Here is a 21,493-nt window from a genome sequence, read left to right as displayed (position 1 = left end):
ATTCAAATGAAAAATATTTTGTTGACCCTAAAGTGAAACTAACTGTAGCTGTAACTCATATTATCCAAGGTTCATCAAAAAATTATTCTAGATTGTGATGGATGTGGGCAGCAAGGATCTCCTGTAGCAGTCTGCACTACAGCAAATGTGAAGAAGCCTCTGACTGAGATAGAAAGTCACGGAGAGTCTATATTATGACTCGGAAAGTTAAAATTATGACTTTAAAACTCTAAATTATGACTTCTTGTTGGGCTTTTATTTTTTCTTTCTTGGCAGAAATGGGCTTCCATATATTTGCACTTGTTCGGATGAGACGTCAAGGTCACAAGTTTAGAGTTCAAGAAAGCAAAAAACTGAAGAGGTTGATCACAGAATCCAATATGGCTGCTGACTTAACCGACTGTCCTTTTTTATACGTTATATTAATATCAGTTTTGACTAAATTTCATATCAGTGCATCTCTAATGTCTTTAGTTTTGATCACATCCAAGAATCTAATTCCAACCTGTGAGATCAGCAAGGACCTTTATCAGTAAAATTTGGATTCTTCAACCTGCAGCATTTGGGGTCAAAGGTTAAACCCAACAAACATGTTTTCTATTATAAACTGGGAAATCATTGGGATGTTCCAGCTGCTGGTTGCTGTGAGAACAGAAAGAAGCTGGAAAACATGCACAGTCAGCAAGTTACTCACAGACAAACTCCTGGACAGGTGAGCTTGGTATTTACTGACATGACGCTTTATTTTGAAAGGGTTGAGGACCAACCTGGTCCAGAATGTCCCAACAGAAAGTGAAGAGTTACAACATTTTAAAAAACCTACAAAAAGAAAAACTGATCTGAGATTTAGATGACCTGACAACAGTCTGCTGTGATTGGCCGCTCCAGAACCATGTGACCCGACGGTCTGGATGTTTCCGGGCCGGTTTCCAGAACCAGCCGATCAGTCCTGCATCAGTTTGTGTTTGACGGTTGAGCTCTCGGATGAGAGGTGAACGAACAGCGCTCCCGCTGCCGTCCGCGCCTGCAGCTCATACATGTCGTAGTCATGAGCCCACTCCACGTTTCCCCAGCGCCGAATCTGACAAATAACCACGAAAGATGAAAGATAAAGCAGGTCAAGTTCAGCCAACAAATCTTTGAAAAACATTTTAAACCAGACAAAATCTTGCTCAGACCAATCTGAAAGACAGACAGGCCTAACTGTGACCAGCTGACATAACTAGGACACACCGACCCACTCGATTCCCTTCCGATACCGATACTGATATCTGAAGTTCAGTATCGGTCGATACCAATCCGATACAGAAAAACAGCTGAACTGACTTAAAACATTAATTTTTTTTTAAAACACAGAGATAAATGTACTGAATTACTAATTTATTTGATAAATAAATTTAATTGAATTTATTTTTTTCACCAGAACAGCTCATTCAAATACAGCAGTAGCGCCACCAGCTGGTCAAACATGTAAAAACAACTTTAACCTGGAGTCAGGAGCAAAACAGCCAATGGAAAATAAGAAACTGACTAAAACAATAAGTTCACTACTTTGGTTAAATACGTAAAAATAAACTAACAATGTTCAGAAAGTTCAATTAGGAATTTTAAGTTAAGAATTAGATAAAAATAAATCTGTCCTTAGGACCAGCCATATTGTCACTGATTCTCGATCTAGAAATTATTTTAATATTGGGACCGATACAGATATCAATATTGGATCGGTGCATCTCTGCAGATAACTCCCTAAAGCAGGTGCGGTTCTGTGATTGGTCAGTTCTACCTGGTATTCCTCCTCCAGTCTGGACAGCAGCACGGCCCGCTCTACGCTCAGGTGCCGGTCCAGCATTCCCAGTGACAGAACCAGAGACTTCAGCTGTGTGATGACGAACTCCAGCCCTGCACAGCAGCAGACACACGTCAGCAGGAACCGGCGCCTGGTCCGGCCCGGCTCAGCAGGAACCGGCGCCCGGCCCGAAGCAGTGGCCACAGCGAGCCTCACCTGTCAGGGGCCAGAGGGAGAAGGAGCCCAGGTGCTGTCTGAACGTCTCCCTGGTTCCCTCTGGGACCTGGGGACCCAGAATGCTGGATGATGATCCGATAGTGACCTTGTATCTGTCGGTGAAACGCAGGTCAGCGGGTCGTTGTTGTTGCATCTCGTCTCCAGCTGAATCTAACTGTTACCTGCTTTCGATCCAGTGCAGCACAGGATCCCACTCATTCCTCTGCAGCTCAACCAAACCTGGAGGTTCATCTACTCTGTAGCTAAAAACACAGAAAGCAGCTTTACTACAGAACAATCGAATACCTATTTTAATTTCACTCTTTAAAATTCAATCTAATCTCAAGTCCAGAAACACACACACACAGATTGTTCTTCCACAAAACTTTCCATTAATGTTTTTGTTTGAGATGAGACGTCCAATAAACGCTGAATGATGCTTTCAGGTTCTGGTGCATCCCTGTTAGTTCCTTAGCGGTTTGATACAGCCAAACCAGGTTTTACAGATACTACAACAACATGATAAAACGTCAGAACCTGAAAACAGCAGAAAGTGAGTTTAGGTACAATGAGATTAAGAAAATAGGAAATGTGTCTGTAGGTTTAAAAGGCAGAAAGTCTAAATTTTGGCTGCAGAGACAATTAATGTCTCATCTAAATGCAGCAGCAGCAGCAGAAAAACATTTATTTAAAACATGATACCAGATGGTGTCAGTTTCCAGAAACTTCAGAGCGGCGCTGATCATCTGCTCTTTGCTGCGCTGAGTGGGATTATCCAGAGCCGTGTTGCACAGAGTGGTCTGCAGAAAACATTTCATCATCAGTTCAAATTCATCAGGACAAAGATCCGCTCTGAGGTTAGAGCTTCATCTGCTCAGGTGATGCTCATCATGTCTCAAACTCTGGTTTCAGCTTTTTGCTAAAAACTGAAATTATTTCTCCTGTTTCCAACAGACTGACAGACACGCTGCCTTTTGTATGGTTATATGCGATCAATCAAATATTCTGGCACACATCTGGTAAAACCGTACCAAATGCATGGTGTAGAACTTGATGGAGTCTTTCTGAGCGTCCCACTCCGTAGCCACGGCGATGGCCAGGGCTTCATTTGGCACGGTGAACAGCTTCCCACTGGGGGTCTTCAACTTTCTTCTGTCCAGGTTTACCTCATACAGACCACCTGGAGGTTCATTCACATCATTAACGCATATTATCCACTAGAAAGCAGAATCATGTCCAGTCAGATCTGGGGGAGCCTTGCCGTTTCTTAGGAAGGTAATAAACTGATTCAGGGTTTGTATATTATATTATATTAATGCTTACCTTCACTTTGGGATATACTGACATGTTGGTAAAATCTCTTCCTCTCTAGAAAAGAGCAAACACAAAATCCATTGAGAACATAAGATAGCAGGGTTGGCACAATAATTTATCTGCCCAGTTTCATCCGACCTGCTGAGGCTGTGGAGTATTTCATCGCATTCCTGAAAGGTTCATGTCTGGGACACACTTTACAAAAGGTAATCACACCACCTAAGCGGCTCTGCAGTCTAATAACGTTTTTAAACATAGCGGAGCTTAATGAGGAGCACTGCTACAGTAGATAAAATCTCAGATAACTGACAGCTCTTCATTTAATTTCACGCAGCGTTGCTGGAGTCCGTCTCCTTTAGCGGTAAGTAGCTAACTGTCCAGCAGCTAAGCTAATTTCTGCTGTTTTTATTTGTTTCTCGTATTACGCAGCAGCTCCTCTGTTCAAAAACACGCTTCTGACCTTCTCCTTCAAACTTCTTCCCAAATGTCTTTAACTGAAGGGAAATGTAGTCTTGTAGAACCTCTTTAGACGCGTGGAACACAACGAAATAAACTACACTCAAATGTTCACGTAAAGTCTTCCGCGGTTTACTCCAATCAGCGTTTCCGATGTTTGGGTCGTGAATTCCGTTGACCAATGAGAGAGGCTGATGCTCCCGGTCAGAGCACAGCGACGAAGTCCACTTTACTTCTCGGGCAGCTTGGTTAAACTGTGCCGCGGCGGAGATAAACGGGTGTTTGGATGTTTTTGAACAGATCCAGCGTTTCTTTAGCGGTTTCTAGAAGCGACTGGAGTCCTTCGCCAGCACGGCTGCGGTTGGTGCCTGCGGTTGGTGCCCAGCCAGCGAAGCAGGAGACATGCCCGTCCCCGCTGGATACCTCAGCGACTTCCCTGCGGCCTTCACATCCTCGGCCTCGCTTATCCCGCCGCCGCCGATAAACACCCAGCAGCCGGGCGTCGTCACCTCGCTCCTGTACAGCGGCTCCAAATTCAGGGGCCACCAGAAAAGCAAAGGAAACTCTTATGACGTGGAGGTTGTGTTACAGGTAAGGAAGTGAAATGTTTGCGTGTGAATGTTTTGGTGTAAATGTGACAGAAATGTGGTGATGTGTCAATCTGACGCGGTGATGACTGACAGCTGGAGAAAAACGGATCTGTCCCGGCCTGCCCTGAACTAACTCACCTAGCTGGGGGTGTAGCAGAGCAAACTTCTGCTCTTCACTAAAAAACACTATAGAATCATTTCTAATGGTGATTTAATGCGGTTTAAATGTTGATAAGTCATTATAAACAGTATGAACAGCAGCAGGCAGATTTCTTTTGCTACATAAGTGGATAGAAATGAGTAGTGGAATGAAAATATTCTCTCTTTCTCTCTCAAAGCATGTGACCATGGAGGATTCCTACCTGTGTGGCTACCTGAAGATTAAAGGATTGACAGAAGTCAGTGCTTCTTCATGTTTGTTTTCGTACCAGCAGACAGAAAAGCTGCTTTTTTAAAAACATATATAAATATGTCTGTCCACATGGTCTGAAAGGTCATTCACATGTATACAGTTTACTGGCTCTTCAATCCATCCTTTTATTCAATTATTTTACTTTTCTTGGTGGATTTTCAGGTAAATTATAAATGTTTGAATGATGGTGATAAATTATAAATGGATGATTGAATCCAAACTGCCGTGTTCAGGAGGCCAACATGTTTCAAAACTCCTTCATTTATCCCACAGAGAAATTTAATTTTGTCATAACTCATAAACTCCTATGATCTTCAAAGAATCTCCGGTAGCAGTCAGTTTTGCAGCAAATCCAAAGAAGCCTCTGACTGAAGACTGTTGCTGTATGAAGGTTTCATGGCCATCAGAATATGCTAGCAGCCTGGTAGCGTTACTATTCCATAGCAACATGACTGATGGACAAAAACCCAGGATCTATTTCAGCTAATGGGAAATTGAAGGAGCTTTAGCTGAACAAAAACCTTCACTACCTGTCTTCCAACCATTTCACAAAGTGTTTAAAACTGTTATTTAATTAGGATGCCCCTTCCCTGCTTGTTTATGTAGGAATACCCAACACTGACCACCTTCTTTGCTGGAGAGATCATCAGCAGGAAGCGTCCGTTTCTCACCAGGAAGTGGGACGCAGATGAAGACGTGGATCGTAAACACTGGGTATGTAGAACCTTTTAAAACTGTCTGGCGTCCACAGACATCCCATAATAATCCGGTTTCTGTTCAGGGGAAGTTCCAGGCCTTCTACCAGTATGCAAAGACCTTCAACTCTGATGAGTTTGACTACGAGGATCTGAAGAGCTCCGACTATATCTTCATGAGGTGGAAAGTAAGCTGGAGTTTAAAGGTGGGTCCGGTCCGGTTCTGTTCTCCTGCTGCTAACGGTTCTCCTGGTTCTGACCCCCAGGAGCAGTTTCTGGTTCCCGATCACACCATTAAGGACATCAGTGGCGCTTCCTTTGCCGGTTTCTACTACATCTGCTTCCAGAAGTCCACGGCGACCATCGAGGGTTTTTACTACCACCGGAGCTCTGAATGGTAACGCCTGCAGTTCCAGTTATCCCAGTTAGGCTGACCAGTGAAACCAGTGTCAACATTAATACAGTTGTTACAGCTGATAATAAATGTATTGGATATATTTATCTACAGTGAAAGATGACCAGAACCTTTTTTAGGCTAATGCTAACAGATGTTCAGTCTGTTGTGATAGGACTTGTTGATGTTCTGCTGTGGTCAGAACCTGCTCTCCTGTTTCTGGGTTCTTGGTCACAGACTCTTCATGCAGTGTTCTGGTTCTGCTGTCCAGGTACCAGTCCCTGAACCTGACCCATGTTCCTGAGCACAGCGCCGCCATCTACGAGTTCCGGTGACGCCGCGCGCTTCCAGGCACTTCCTGTTGGACGGGCAGAGGGTCCAAAGCTGCTGAGAGGACAGAGGACAGACGCTCCCACTTCCTGAACGGCTCAGTGAATGTACGGAGGAGCCTGGACGGACCGAACCGGTTCCTGTAGAGTTCCCCTTCCCTTTGTTTGTTTCACTGCCTGGTTTAAATGCTTGGCTCAGCTTACCGAGACACGGACCGGATCGGTACCGGCTCTCAGAACCGTACTGATTTCAGAACCAGTCCGGTTCCTTCCAGAACCAGCAGCTTGCACACACTGAGCGGGTGAGGACTCGGGTCCGGTGTTGGACCTGAAACAGCAGGAATTCCTTTAGTAATTTTGCTCTGAGGTTGAGGAGCGAGCGGTGCGTTCAAGAGACAGTACAACCTGGGAGATCCCAGCTTTGCTTTGTTTTGGTCGTGCTGCTTTCTGGGACAAACTGTTGTGGAGTTCCTTCTGTTCTCCATCTCTGTGTTACCATGACGCCCACAATGAGGGTCTTAGACAGAAGTCAAGTTTTAACAGTGAATCTTTGAGCCAAAATAATCCTATAAAGTATTAAAGGAGGGAATTTATCCGTCGGCATCATCAGATGATGCTCCCCACAGCTATGCAACTCTAGAGAAAGCAAATGTTAGAGGTTTCACACTTTATTCCTATAATATATAAACAGATTTATCTTCATTAAAGAGACTATTTTTGTTAAATCGCCTGCCCCCCCCATCATGTTTCTCTATAATGCCATGGTTTCCACAGCGCCACCTACCTGAGGGTGTTTGTGAATTAAGGTTGGAGTGAGTGTAAAGAGTGACTATTGGAATCAAAGAAACATTTAAAACCTGCTTCTGTGTCTTTTATCATAAATTAATACATATCTATATGATACATTTATCATGAACTAATGTATATTTACCAAAGTCAAACTATGGTTGCATTTATTTTCCAAGATGAACTGATGTTCCCTGAAGGGGTCGGAGCAGAATCCACAATGAAAGCCTCGCTGCCCCCTGCTGGCGGGGCAAAGCTCTGCTGCGCTGCCCCCTTTCCTGATTAACACTAATTAATTAAAGTTTATCTTAAAGGGACAGACAAACAGAACAGCGGTTCCCTGTTTGTCAGTGTTTAGATCACAGGTCTCAAACTCCAGTCCTGGGGGCCCGCTGCCCTGCAACGTTTAGATGAGCCTCTGCTGCAGCAGCTGAACAGAATAATCAGGTCATTAAGGCTCTGAGACCTGAGCTACACCAGGAGGAGGAAATGAAGCCGTTTCATTCCAGGGTTTTGTACCTGAGGCTCATCTAAAACCTGCAGGACAGCGACTGGAGTTTGACTCCCCTGTTCTGTTTAGAGCAACAGCTAATACGCAGCACTTGTCCCTAGATGGGCTTTTAAACAGTACATCTTAAAACTAGGAAAAATTGAAATATTCATTTAAAATAGCACAACATAAACACAATCATGCATATAAAACAGTGAGACATAACACTTTAAGTATGGATGCAGTTCTGTTTTTGACATAACCAGTTTTTTTTAACACAAACTGGTTACAGACAGATTAGATATCTTCTTATGATTATTTTGGAGTCGCCACAGTCAATAATTTATTTAATTTAAATTTCACACTGCACATTGATCATATGACACACTGGACACAATATTTATGCCAACATGAGGCTGTCAGGACCTGGAGCCCCAAAATGTTCACAGGGGAAGAAAACAACATATTCCTTCACTTTTCCTTCTAGCTACATAAAGAAGGTTCACTGTAAATATAGTAAGATTAAAAGGATTTTCAAGTAAACAGAGAAAGTGTTTCAGAAGTAGGTGAAGTTTCTAAATGCTTTTAGAAATCAAAATATGGTTAAAGGCCATTTAAAGGTTTTCTGGGTCTGCAGAGGCTCAGCAGATCAAATATCAGATGAATATTCATGAGATTAATTTGGCTCAGCGAGCAGAACAGAGGCTGCGCCGCTCAGTCCGCCCGCTAGGTGGCAGCACAGTCTGCTCTGCCTGCGCTGGTTTATCCCGACAGCTGGACAAACCTCAAACATTTCAGTGAGATTTTCTGAGAAAACTAAAAGTATCAAATAATTATGAAAAAATAACGCATGATTTTATTTTTTCCAAATTAAAAAAGAATAAAAATGTAAAGTTCAGATAATCTGAAGGAGAAAACCTGAGCACAGATCTATACTGAACGTTTCACTCTACAAAACAGGCTCCGTCCTAACATGGTGGTGGCAGCATCATGCTGTGGGAAGATGGATGGAGCTAATTGAGAAAAATCCTGGAGGAAAACCTGGAAATGAGCTGAGACGGGGTCAAAGTTCAGCTTCCAGCAGGACGAGTAGCCAGAGATGTTAGAGTCATGGCCTAGTCAAAGTCCAGACCTGAATCCATCTGTGAATCAATGGAAATATCTGAAACCGGACTGATTCCTGTCAAGGCCATTTAGTTTTAATATTCCCAGATTTCCTTTTGTTGGTTTTCCTTGTTTGGTTGTTTCTTCGTTATTTTCACTGATTTTCTAACCGAACGTTAAAAACTAAATTATTTTACAGAAAAAACAAAATCCAAATCAACCGCTTCAACATTCTTACAAACTTTACAAAAACATAAAATAAATTACCACACAAACTATTTGAGCAACATGGAAACCAAATTAAAACAAAGAAATAAAAACTAAATATTAATGCGATTCATGGATTCATTCACATTTTCATGACTTGAATATTTCAGACTCAGTTCTGCTTGGTTTCATTTTCTGACACATTCATGTCTCTGAGTCAGAACCGGGTCAGAACCTGTCAAAACTTTTCACAAATTAAATCATGGCCTCTTGTCTGGAGTTGATGTTTGATGATTTTATTTAGGGGCGTCTGCCTGGAGGGGCTGCGGTTTGTGTTTTGGTCTGTCCTGTTTTCAGACGTTTCGGTTCTGGATGATGAAACTGGGTTATTTCTGGCCCACAGCCTGATGCTGCCATCGCCGGACCAGACGCTGCTTCCTTCCTGGTGAGCCGCAAACAGCAGGCTGAAAACAGCCTGAAGTATTTTTGGTATGAGACTCATCAGCTGCAGCCACAGCAGGCAGAAATACACACCAAATATAGAAAAACACACCTAGACTCTGAGGAAGAGGAGCTCATTCAACAGAAAGAAGAAAACTGGAAAGGTTTCTGGATGTTTCTTCACTTTACCTGAACAAAACTTCCTGTCTTCATCCTCTTATCGAACTAAAGAGGGAACTGAGCCCGGTTCCGGTTCTGGTTCTACTGGAGGCTCCTTTATTTTTATTTGTCTACTTTGCTACTCAGTGGTGGATGTTGTGTGTCTTGTCTCTATGCTGCTGTAACTGCGAAATAATTTCCCTGCTGGGATGAATAAAGTCATTCTTCTTCTTCCTGTCCTCTCCTCTGTCGCCCCCTGCTGGTCTAGGAGGAGTGATGCTGCAGGTCAGTGAGGTCATGCTCTGCTGAGGTTCCTCAGATCAGGGGTGTACAAACTTTCTGCCATAAGAACCAAAATAGTTAAACTGAAAACATTTTTGTTTTTTCCTTTTTTTATTTTAACTGCTCAATAATAAACTAAAAATGACCAAAATAGTTGGATCTTAGTTTTGCAGGAAGCAGCAGGCCTCCAGGCCCATCAGGTTAGTTTCAGGATTTGATCTCCAGTAAAATCAGGTCAGTCAGTTTGGATCTAGTTTCTCCAAAATTAAGATGAAACAAAAACTTCCTTCATAAATGGGAATCTATCAATATTTTTATTCATAACAATGGGCCACACTTTTACACTTGACAACATTTTAAACTAATTTAATGAATAAACTGAACTTAAAGAGGAGCTTGATAATACTTCATTGTTCCTGAAGTGCTTTGTGTGAACCGGACTGGTCGGACTGGTTTGTAACTGGACACATTTACAGTATTTGATTGTCGGGAATCGCTGCGCTGCTCTGACTCACTGCAGGTGAAACGTGGGTTTCGGTCTATTCCTGGAAATGAAGGACGCAGAATTATTTTCATAACCAGAAAACAAATGCCTCAGGAAACGCCTCCATGATGAAGAGCGACCTGCAGGTCAGAGGTCAAACCTTTCATAAAGAGCAGCTGAGTCATTTTCAGGCCAAACAGAGCGAAGTGGATCTGTGTCAGTCTTAATGATCCGGTTTCCAGGCAGAGAAATCCAGTTTGATCTCTGGACTGTTTGGGAAGCGTTTGACTCATGGTGACCTTTGGTCTGACCTCCTCACCGTCATCCTGGGCCACCAAATCAAGGAAACGCAGCTCGAGAAAACAAATTTACCAAGCAGCTTCCTTCAGGGTTTTCATTGTTTCACAAGCAGTCAGAGCCGCGCCTGTACCTGGACAGAAAACATTTTTATTGCACAGACGAGAAATGACGGCTGCAGCACAGAACAAAAGGTGCCAGCTTCACGTCACGTCTTTTATTTCCTCGGTAGCCAGACGTTATCTCTCCTGCAGATTAAAGTGACACTAAAACAACTCACATAATCAGAAAACAGAAGCAGCAACTATTTCACTTCCATCTTTTATCAGTTATGGTTTTAATTCAAACGTCCTGTACAAAAAATGTCAGATAAAGTCCTAATATTACAAATTAGCTCTGCTAATTCTAAAGCGCTACATTAATATGGTCTTTTATCAGAAGCTAATGCTAAAGCGCTAACTACCACCGTTGATTCCCAACGTGCGTCATGAGGACAAAAAGGCTTTCAAAACAATTCAGAAATATGAATATTTGCATTTATTTCTTTAATTAACTCCTGGTTGTTTGTTCATGTAAGTGTCGTCATCTTCCTTTGATGTTTCCTAGAGATTTGCTCAATAAGGTTGAATGAAAAGGAGATAAAACCAAAAGAGGAAACGGAACCGCTGCTTTCAGACTTCAAAATAAGAGCACAAGTAGCCATCTAACTAATGGTACTGATCGCAAATGACGTCAAAATACTAAATTTAGAACAGCGAAGTTCCTGAACAGCTGATTTAGTTTGATCGCCTGATTCCAGTTATTAATATGTACAATTTATTGCCCACCAATAGTTGCTTGTTAACCACAAATAAACTCAAGAAGAACTGTTTCATAAGCCAAGCTGATATGGCGGCAGTGTTGTTCACCGAACTGCGACAGGAGATTTAACCGATTCACACGTTTTCTGAATTAATATTTAATAGGAAAAATGAACGGAAAAGCATTGACGAATCAATATTTTTACCAAACTGATTACCGAGCAGGAACTTGGTAGAGACGCCCCAGATAAGTTAGTGCTAGCGAGTGTTAGCTTTCACACTGTCCATATCCAGAAAATAACTAACCTTTGAACCGACGCTGCCTTCTTCCTGCTCACTTTGAGTTTTCTGCTTTTCAAGCATTGTTTAAGTTTGTCCGCTCTGAGCTTCTGTATGGGAGAATATTGAAACGAAGCTCCTGGGACACCAGGTCCACCCAAGTTCACCTCACTGCAGCAAACAGGAAGGGCGGGACGGACCGCTGTCAGTCTCAGACCTTATTTGGAAATGGGACCATTGCGCTCCGGAAGGAAGGGGGCGCTATTTCCTGTATTATCCGCGGTCTCCCGTTTTTATTTTCTTTTAAAATCTGTGATATATCTTCACCTTTAGGAAGGATTTTCACTCTCAGCATGTATTTGAACTTTTCTCTTTTATTTACTTCAGCGCAGCTCACAGTTTTTAACAAATTCTGTAGCTTTCTGTGAACTTCTAAATCTGCTCCTTAGTTGCATCTTTTCGGACCTGATACTGCCTCTAGTGGCGTGGGGTGGTAACACAACTCACATAATTACATTACTAAATCAGAATAGCACAAAGTCTTTATTATTTATTATTAATCCCGGCATTATTGGCACCATGAAAAATTAATTTACTAATAAAACACCATACTTTTAATTTTCTTAACAATGTAGAGCTAATTAAATGACATAAATAAGACCATTGCACGTTCTGAATAATATCTACCTCTCTTCATCAATTATATAAAAGAAATAAGGAGACATGAAAAGCAACATAATAAACTATAATAAAAACCATTTACAATGTATGCATAAGAAACTTAATTAAGCAAAAATCAACAACAAACAAATTAATTAGGTTCACAGAGGAATAACAGATACAAGCAAAAATTCACATTTTTGCTTTTACAGTGTCATACATATTATTCTGAGACACTTTTTGTTGGTAGAGTCTTATACAGAAGAAAAAATAATATGAAACTATTTAGTATATTATGGTGGAAACTTTCCTTTGACTCTAAAACGATAAAATAAAACGCATTCATAGAATCACAATATCAACAATTTTTGCATCGAGTAAAAGACTTTGCATGCTATAGATAAATGTTATCATTAAGTTTGGTAAAGAATGAAACACCTGCAGTGTTTCTAATTGCTTCCTTCTAATCAGCTGAAGAAAATGAACAAACATGAAGATTAGATAGAAAAAGTGAAATTATGAGCAGGTTTGATCTTTTCTTTATTTTATTCCCTTTAAATGTTCCAGAACATTTTAGATTTAAGATAAAAGCTGGTAAAAGATTAAATCAGTTATCCAAACCAGCCTCTTTTATTACATCATAAATTTACTGTAATTATCAACACTTTCTGGACAACTGAGTCCAGAACCAGAGCAGGTCAAAGGTCATCCTGAGTGCCAGGTATCAGCTGCTGCTGCAGAGGGAGGAACAGGTTGGTTTTTACTCAGATCATCTCCAGGTTCATATTAGAGATAATCTCAGAACAGATCCAGGTTAAATTATTACAGCAAAAATTTCATTTATTTCAACATGTTTCGGTTTTTTAGGTCAAATTTATTACAAAACCCTCAGATTATGGAAAGTTAAGGTCAGACGGCGACGTTCATGGAGATCAAATGTTTATGACTAAACCTGAACTAAACCTGAACTAAAACTGAACTAAAACTGAACTAACCTGAACTAAACCTGAACTAAACCTGAACTAAACCTGAACTAAAACTGAACTAAAACTGAACTAAACTGAACTAAACCTGAACTAAACCTGAACTAAACCTGAACTAAAACTGAACTAAAACTGAACTAAACTGAACTAAACCTGAACTAAACCTGAACTAAACCTGAACTAAACCTGAACTAAAACTGAACTAAAACTGAACTAAACTGAACTAAACCTGAACTAAACCTGAACTAAACCTGAACTAAAACTGAACTAAACCTGAACTAAACCTGAACTAAACCTGAACTAAAACTGAACTAAAACTGAACTAAACCTGAACTAAACCTGAACTAAAACTGAACTAAAACTGAACTAAACCTGAACTAAAACTGAACTAAACTGAACTAAACCTGAACTAAACCTGAACTAAAACTGAACTAAACTGAACTAAACCTGAACTAAACCTGAACTAAACCTGAACTAAACCTGAACTAAAACTGAACTAAAACTGAACTAAACCTGAACTAAAACTGAACTAAACCTGAACTAAACCTGAACTAAAACTGAACTAAACCTGAACTAAAACTGAACTAAACCTGAACTAAACCTGAACTAAAACTGAACTAAAACTGAACTAAAACTGAACTAAACCTGAACTAAAACTGAACTAAACCTGAACTAAACCTGAACTAAAACTGAACTAAAACTGAACTAAACCTGAACTAAACCTGAACTAAACCTGAACTAAAACTGAACTAAAACTGAACTAAACCTGAACTAAACTGAACTAAAACTGAACTAAAGTTGAACTAAACCTGAACTAAAACTGAACTAAACTGAACTAAACTGAACTAAACCTGAACTAAACGGAACTAAACTGAACTAAAACTGAACTAAAGTTGAACTAAACCTGAACTAAACCTGAACTAAACTGAACTAAAACTGAACTAAACTGAACTAAACCTGAACTAAACCTGAACTAAACCTGAACTAAACCTGAACTAAAACTGAACTAAACTGAACTAAACCTGAACTAAACTGAACTAAAACTGAACTAAAGTTGAACTAAACCTGAACTAAAACTGAACTAAACTGAACTAAACTGAACTAAACCTGAACTAAACGGAACTAAACTGAACTAAAACTGAACTAAAGTTGAACTAAACCTGAACTAAACCTGAACTAAACTGAACTAAAACTGAACTAAACTGAACTAAACCTGAACTAAACCTGAACTAAACCTGAACTAAACCTGAACTAAAAGATGTTTCTCAGCTTCTCTTTCCTGGAGTTTCTGACAGTGACATCACTTCCTGTTCCATCAGTCCTTGTTGTGCTGAATGAGGCTGGCTGTAAAGGTCTAGCATGGATGACCTTTGACCCTCTGACTAGGAGGAAGTTTGATCTGCAGTTTCCCAGCCTGACAGATCTGAGCAGGAATCACCATCCTCCCCATCAACTGGACTTTGACTAGGCCATTCTTTCCTGCAAATCAGCTTTTATTGTGCTTCTATGCCAATAACCATGCCATAAAATTTGAAGACTTCGTTCTGTAGTTTGATTTTATCTTCCAGTCCAAACTTTTATCACTCAACATGAAGTTACAGAAAAATCAACAATAAAAATCCCTTTTATGATAAATATTTAAACATGTTTATTACAGACACAACATGTTTGACTGCAGCAGTGAGAAATACGGATGGATGTTTGAAAGGTTTCTGGTGACTCTGTTGTTTCTGATCTCAGCTGATCAGGTCAGAAAACCTTCAGGTATTTTATGCTTCCAGAAAATCAGATCAGGTTTGAGAAGAATGCAGAACAATAGAACGCCTTGCATTGCTGAATACTGAATGCAGATCCAGTCATTCCTCTCTTTTGTTCTACAGCGGGAGGGAAACCAGTAGCCAAACTGGTTCTGCTGGTTCCCAAGAACCACTGGCCCAGTGGGTCGGGTTTGAACTCTCATTTCTCTGGGGTTTATCCTGCACACATCCAGAGTTTGAGTTTGTCCTTCTATTCTCCCTAATAATAATAATAACTTTATCTAAGCAGGTTTGAGATCAAAAATCTGTTTTTCAAAACAAAGTGAAAGTTTTCTGATGTGATGAAGATGATAAAGTCTAGAGGCTGCAGGTTCTGCTGCAGAAAGAGATCAGATTACAGATCAGTTCTGACAGATTAACTATGAAAACTGCTTTAGCAGACAGTGATGAGTTATGGCTCAGATAATAATTCATCAGATAATCTGAGATCTGCAACCTTTGCAGTGCAAAACAACTTCATAGCAAATATGTTATTTTTATCTTCATGTCTGGAAATAAATAAAAACAAGAGATTTGCAACATGGATGTTTTTCCAAAAAGCACAATATAGTTTAAAGGCTAATGAGAAGAAAAACTGAACGATTAAGCAAATGTAAAACCTGCATGTTATTGTTATTATATCTATACTTAAAATTATTTATTAGAGCCAAAGAGCCGCTGTGATCAATAATCAGTCAATAATCAGAAGAAAGTTTGACCAAATTTACCCCAAAAACTGAATTTATTTGATTAATTTACAAACCTAAAATCCAAGTGAAAGATAATTCCCATCACGTCCGAACATCACGTGTTTCAGGTTCAAAGCTCCACAAACCCGACATTCAACGCCGCAGCACGTGCCGCCTGTGTGTGTGTGTGTGTGTGTGTGTGTGTGTGAGTGATAAATACTGGCATCCCTTCACAGCAGGGGCTTCACATCCACCTGATGAGAGCAGCGATAAGCCCTTTGAAGAAACACCTGCTAACACACACACACAGGTGAGCGGTTTTATTGGCGCTGGATGACAGCAGCAGTGATGTCAGCGGCTGAATGTGATGAATTTATGTTTTCATCATTTATTGAAACAATAAACTAAACTAGTTTATTTATGTTTGATCTCAGTTTTTAAATATGCTTCTTCTTCTTAACATCATTTTATTTTTTAAATCTTTTTCAGATTTTACTTTTACCTCATTTTAAACATGTTTTCTTTTGTATGAAATATTTCATGCTTTATATTTTCGTCACAGCCGCCATGTTGGTTTTAATATGAACGATGGTTTGAAACATTTTTGTTTCCTTATTCTTCTGCATATTCCGTCTCATACAGCGGCTGTTTCCCGGTTGGAGATGTTTATGGTCTCTGCTGCAGGTTGGTGCCTCACCTGTGTGACGTCATTCCGCGGTGCTGCTGCTGCTGACGCCCCGCCCCCCTGCATCCTGGCTCCGCCCTCGTTGTTTCACATAACTAGAGGAGATGCGGCTGCTGGAGCTTCACATCCTCACCTTCATCCTCCTCATCCTCAGCGGCAGCCACTGACCTCAGAACCAGAACCAGAACCGCGGCAGGATGACCGGAGATCAGCGCTACGTCATCAGCGTCAGGTTGGTTGGAGGAGTCCGCAGAGAGAAGCCGAGACTGAAGGTTGGTTAAAACCTCACAAAGGTTTTATTTATTCATTTCATGTCAGAAAATAATCAGCTCTCCTCCTCAGACCTTCATGCTGTCCGTCCTCTGGTCCGATGAGTCGGAAGTGATCATCTACAGGTCCTTCCAGGACTTCCGGTCATTTCATGTAAGTCAGGAAAAATCCGAGCTGCCATGAAATCATTTTCGTTTTTATTTAGTTTATAATAATAAAAAGAAATTAAAAACAGTCAAATAAAAATCATTTCATAACTACATTTCTCCAACAGACGCAGCTGAAGAAAAGATTTCCAAACTTTAATCCCTTCAGGAAGGACGACAGGAAAATCCCAAAGTTCTCCGGTGAGCAAACAATAAATCCAGCCTGGAGAAGAAAATATAGAAAATGTTTTATGATCTTATGATTTATGACAATAAAAGTCAGTAGGTGGAGAAAAAGGAGCAGTTCACCATTTTTACAGATTAGAACCTGGATCTGTTTTATAAGGAATTAGTAAATCTAGTTTTCAATAAACTCATTAAAAACAAATAAAAATAGAAATAAATGTTGAATTAAAGCATCTGAAGATAGAAGGATAAATTCAAACATTAATGAAAAGTTTATTTATTTCAGTAACTCATTAATTCGAAGCTGTAAAGTTTTTATTTGTGATGATTTATTATTTATGATGAAAACATTCTCGATGCAGAAAATAATCCATCATGTTTGCTTTATGTTATTTAAAATAACTGACCAAACGAGCCTCAGCTGATAGAGATCTGGAACATTTTTCATCTGCAGATTGTTTCATCTTTAGTTGATTTTATTAGATTTGTTCTGGTTGTTAACTGGTTCTGGTTCTGGTTCTGGTCCAGGGAAGGCCCGGCGCAGCAGCCTGCAGCAGACCGGATCCAGGAAGTCGGTGAGGCAGATGAGCTTCCTGCAGAGTTACTGCGAGGAGCTGCTGCGCTGCGATCAGACCGTGACCTTGAGTTCAGAGGTCACCCGGTTCTTCACGCCCAGAGATCACGACCTGCAGACGGACTTCACCAAGAACACGTACGTTCTGGTTCCGGTCGGGTTCCGGCGGCCGCTTTGATCCGTTTCTAACACGTGGTCTGCTGCAGCGTCATGATCCTGATGTCTGACGAGGCGCAGGACGCAGCGGGCGGCGCGCGGCGCCAGCAGGTGGGCAGCGTGACGCATCCGTTCGTGACGCAGACGTACCGCTGCGTGGCGCCGTACGAGACCAGAGACACCAAGAACCGGACCTTTAAGGCGGCTGCCGACGACAAGCTGGACGTCCTAATCAAAGACCCGGCAGGTCAGATGATGAAGCTCATCCTTACACTGTAAAAACTGAACAGTTGTTCCAAACTAAATATTTAATGTGGAGTTTTCAAACTAAACATTTTGCTCCAAATTAAATATTCAGCTAAGAAAATAAATATTATTTCCCAACTAAATGTTTAGTTTTCAAATTAAATATTTAGTTTGGAAAATAAATATATGGCTCAATAAACCAAATTATTGCTGTTAACATTTTACTGTGTACAATATGAGTTGAGGCCACGGCAGCAGCATGCTAACTGCTAACTGCTAACTGCCCGTTGCCTGCAGGGTGGTGGTTGGTGGAGAGCGAGGACAAGCGGTTAGCCTGGTTTCCAGCGCCTTACCTGGAGCTCTGTGACGAGGAAGAGGAAGAGGAGGGAGGATTCCTGGGAGGTGAGTCACTCTTCATCACCTGGACCGGACTCTGTCCAGAACCTCCTGAGATGTTGACGGGTGGTCTGCCTATTGCCTTCAGGGTCCCTGTACTGCGCCGTGAGGAACTACTCCACCTCCAAGAGCGACGAGGTGGGCGTGGCCATCGGCTGCGTGGTCGAGGCGCTGCGCAAGTCTGACGACGGCTGGTGGCTGGTCAGGTATAGAACCACAACAGAACCACAACAGAACCACTTCAGATCATCTTACAGAACATTTTAAATCCATTCAGAAATGAACACATTATTAAATACATTTTGAAGTAATAAAATCAACACTTTATTTCCTGACGCCAGTGACAGCGCCCTCTAGTGGCGGTTTGGTCAAACATGAGAATCGGTGCAGCGGCTGGATGATCCGCGGATTATTTTCTAGATTAATAACTTGATATTAATAGGAGATTTCAGACCAGAACCGAACCGGTGGAGTTCTGGTGAACAGATGAACAGACTGAGACGCTTTTCATTTGAAATGTTTATGTGTTTACAGTTTCCGGCTCAAACGGCATTTTAAATGAGTAATTACTAAATTAGAGGAGGACTATTTGATTGATCGATCGGTCCTGATTGATCGATCGGTCCTGCTGCTCTGTGTTTGTCAGGTCTAACTCTGACTCCGCCCCCTCCAGGTGCGGCGGCAGGGTGGGCTACCTGCCCTCCATGTACCTGCAGCCCTACAGCAACCCGCGGCGCGGGCTGCACGGCCGCCACCTGCACGGCTCCTCCCTCAACCTGGCCTCCAGCGGTGCCCGGGGCTCCCACTCCTCCCGCTCCTCCCAGCCGGTCCAGAACCAGGAGCCGGGCTCCAGGCGGGGGTCTGCGGTCCCGGAGCGGCTCCCCAGAGCGCAGTCCCTGGACGTGCTGTCAGAGAGCTGGCTGCAGGACGCCGCCGCGCCATCATCATCATCATCATCATCATCACCATCATCTTCATCAGCCGCATCCCACAGCAACGACTCCATCTTCTCCAGCTTCTCCTCCAGCAGCGCCTCGTCCTCCTCCAGCCTGAGGGACGAGCCGGGCCGCACCGACCCGACCCGCTCCTCCAGGTCCAGCACCGGGAGCTCCGGGTCGGCCGGGTCCAAAGGCAGCGAGCCGGGCCCGGCCCCCGGCGTCCCCCGCAGACCCGACACCCAGGAGATCCTGGTGCGCTGCAGCACCATGACCCGCAAGGCAGCGCTGGCCTCCAGAACCAGGCTGCAGCCGCAGGACAACCCGGTCCACAGCCGGCTGTAGAACCGCTGCTTTGGGACTGAGGCACCGAGTCTTTGTTATCATATTAATAACTAAATATGGACTCTGGGGGGCGCTGTTTGTCCAGTTACACTGTAAAAAATGAACAGAAATAATTGGTTGCCGTCATATTTCCTCCATGTTGCTCCAACAATAACGTCACAGATCCAAACTAAAGATTTAGTCATTTTTTACTAACGTGTTACAAACTAAATATTGAATTGACCGGCTGTGTATTTTATCATTTTTCCTGTGTAACCATAGAAACGGCTCTTTGTATCACAGCAGACTTTATATGTTTCAGCTGCTCAGTTTGTAGCTTCAGTGAAGCAGAAAACCTGATTGAACCTTTGATTCATTTCATCTCTTCCTCTTCCTCTTCCTCAATCAGATCAATCAACCTGCTTGAACTCACATTGTTTTGTTTGCTTCAGTGAAACAATAAAGGTTTAATATTCAAACACAGGTTTACACAAACTCCGTAATATTTCAACTGGATTCAGTTGATGATGGAAATCATCAGGTCACAATTATACATACCCCCACCAAACATCGGTTCAGTTCAGTTCAATGTTCGGTTCAGTTCAGTTCAGTTCGGTGTTCGGTTCAGTTCAGTGTTCAGTTCAGTTCAGTGTTCAGTTCAGTTCAGTGTTCAGTTCAGTTCGGTGTTCGGTTCAGTTCGGTTCAGTTTGGTTCAGTGTTCAGTTCAGTTCAGTGTTCAGTTCAGTTCGGTTCAGTTCGGTGTTCGGTTCAGTTCGGTGTTCGGTTCAGTTCAGTGTTCAGTTCAGTTCAGTGTTCAGTTCAGTTCGGTTCAGTTCAGTATCAAATTCTTCAATCAGTTTTTATCTGCACATCTTCAGATTTCCGTCAATATAAAAACAAGTTACATTAATAAACTTCTTCCATAAAAAAGAGAATAAAATTACATATAAAAAGAATAAAAAACGAAATAGCAGAAATGTTTACAATACTTAAAAACACATAATGAGTATAAGACTCGAATGATGAGTTGCATAATTAATGATGCCATAATTTTATTTTCTGAAATGATTTTAAAGCTTCATAATCCAAGATTCAAAACCTGCAACATTTTAGAGACAGAAGCTTCAGCAGGAAAGATTTATTTCCTTATTTATATTTATTCAAATATAAAATCCTCACAAAACAAGACATGAAGCATTTTATGACTCTGGTATGTTTATATTTTATGGAGCCAGTTTTTCCCACCAAATCGTTTTTATTAAATTAATATTCACCATTATTGCTGCAGATGTTTTAGGAGACGTTTGTTTAATCGAATCGTTTTATTTTTATTTAATGTTGTGACTAAAGATGCCTGCCGCGGTTTAATGCAGAAGGAATATTAAAGAAAAGTTTTTTATTCAATATTAAAATATTTTTCAATCAATGGGAAAAGAAAATAATTCTGATTAGAAAAAATCTTTGTGTAACTTTTCCTAAAAATATTTTATTCATTCTGTTTTAACTGAGCTGCAGCAGGAAGAGCGACTGAGAAGTTCATCCAAACACCTTTTGTTACCTGTTCAGGTGTGGTTCATTCCTGCTGAAGCATCGGATGACCTTCTGACCTTCTGACCTTCACCAGCCGCCGCTCGCAGGCCGTCGGTCTGCATACAGATGTTAGCGATGGCCAGAGCTAATGCTGCAGCACAGGCTGTGTGTGTGTGTGTGTAGATGGGAGCCATTGAGGAATATTTCTATCTCTGCTGAATCTGAAGCGTCCAGATTTCCTGCTCAAACATTAAAACGTCTCGCCAGATGTTTCTGTCTTGTTCTTCAGTTTCCACCTCATGAAGCAGAAAATTAAATATTTCAGCAAAAAGTCTTGCTTTGCTGAAAACAAACTCTTTACCACTGAACAATTCAAGATGGCTGCCATGCCATCTT

At 41.5% G+C, this 21,493-nt stretch overlaps 3 protein-coding genes across 3 annotated transcripts; 2 read left to right on the top strand and 1 right to left on the bottom strand.

Moving 5' to 3' along the window:
* Window positions 1-717: 717 nt before the first annotated feature.
* Window positions 718-3,903, bottom strand: atpaf2 (ATP synthase mitochondrial F1 complex assembly factor 2). Its single transcript, XM_028032127.1, has 8 exons — window positions 3,455-3,903; window positions 3,326-3,370; window positions 3,034-3,182; window positions 2,705-2,802; window positions 2,185-2,265; window positions 2,003-2,115; window positions 1,784-1,899; window positions 718-1,081 (listed from the first exon to the last, which is right to left on the bottom strand). Exons 1-8 carry the CDS (start codon window positions 3,570-3,572, stop codon window positions 944-946), a joined length of 858 nt encoding a protein of 285 aa, XP_027887928.1. The 5' UTR covers window positions 3,573-3,903; the 3' UTR covers window positions 718-943.
* A 53-nt stretch (window positions 3,904-3,956) lies between these two features.
* LOC114153527 (glucose-induced degradation protein 4 homolog) lies at window positions 3,957-7,052 on the top strand. Its single transcript, XM_028032140.1, has 6 exons — window positions 3,957-4,363; window positions 4,701-4,760; window positions 5,381-5,488; window positions 5,556-5,657; window positions 5,736-5,866; window positions 6,135-7,052. The coding sequence occupies exons 1-6, from the start codon at window positions 4,175-4,177 to the stop codon at window positions 6,196-6,198; spliced, it is 654 nt and encodes a 217-aa protein (XP_027887941.1). The 5' UTR covers window positions 3,957-4,174; the 3' UTR covers window positions 6,199-7,052.
* A 9,391-nt stretch (window positions 7,053-16,443) lies between these two features.
* On the top strand, window positions 16,444-20,050 carry noxo1b (NADPH oxidase organizer 1b). The gene is made up of 8 exons (XM_028032118.1): window positions 16,444-16,606; window positions 16,677-16,757; window positions 16,879-16,951; window positions 17,465-17,648; window positions 17,717-17,913; window positions 18,210-18,314; window positions 18,397-18,514; window positions 18,982-20,050. The coding sequence occupies exons 1-8, from the start codon at window positions 16,532-16,534 to the stop codon at window positions 19,586-19,588; spliced, it is 1,440 nt and encodes a 479-aa protein (XP_027887919.1). The 5' UTR covers window positions 16,444-16,531; the 3' UTR covers window positions 19,589-20,050.
* The last annotated feature ends 1,443 nt before the right edge of the window (window positions 20,051-21,493 follow it).

Source organism: Xiphophorus couchianus, chromosome 2 (assembly GCF_001444195.1).
Source record: "Xiphophorus couchianus chromosome 2, X_couchianus-1.0, whole genome shotgun sequence".
Taxonomy (NCBI): domain Eukaryota; kingdom Metazoa; phylum Chordata; class Actinopteri; order Cyprinodontiformes; family Poeciliidae; genus Xiphophorus; species Xiphophorus couchianus.
Note: the sequence above shows the minus strand (reverse complement) of the source record. Positions and strands in the feature narration are given on the sequence as shown.

Excerpts from the sequence above, each read along its gene's own strand:
- atpaf2 (XM_028032127.1), bottom strand. The coding sequence starts at position 3,572 with ATGTTTAAAAACGTTATTAGACTGCAGAGCCGCTTAGGTGGTGTGATT. Across the intron at positions 2,803-3,033 it reads AGTTCTACACCATGCATTTG|ACCACTCTGTGCAACACGGC; the intron begins GTACGGTTTTAC and ends TGTTTTCTGCAG. Across the intron at positions 1,900-2,002 it reads CTCCCTCTGGCCCCTGACAG|GGCTGGAGTTCGTCATCACA; the intron begins GTGAGGCTCGCT and ends GCTGCTGTGCAG.
- LOC114153527 (XM_028032140.1), top strand. The coding sequence starts at position 4,175 with ATGCCCGTCCCCGCTGGATACCTCAGCGACTTCCCTGCGGCCTTCACA. Across the intron at positions 4,761-5,380 it reads AGATTAAAGGATTGACAGAA|GAATACCCAACACTGACCAC; the intron begins GTCAGTGCTTCT and ends TTGTTTATGTAG. Across the intron at positions 5,658-5,735 it reads ATATCTTCATGAGGTGGAAA|GAGCAGTTTCTGGTTCCCGA; the intron begins GTAAGCTGGAGT and ends TCTGACCCCCAG.
- noxo1b (XM_028032118.1), top strand. The coding sequence starts at position 16,532 with ATGACCGGAGATCAGCGCTACGTCATCAGCGTCAGGTTGGTTGGAGGA. Across the intron at positions 16,952-17,464 it reads GAAAATCCCAAAGTTCTCCG|GGAAGGCCCGGCGCAGCAGC; the intron begins GTGAGCAAACAA and ends GTTCTGGTCCAG. Across the intron at positions 17,914-18,209 it reads CCTAATCAAAGACCCGGCAG|GGTGGTGGTTGGTGGAGAGC; the intron begins GTCAGATGATGA and ends CGTTGCCTGCAG.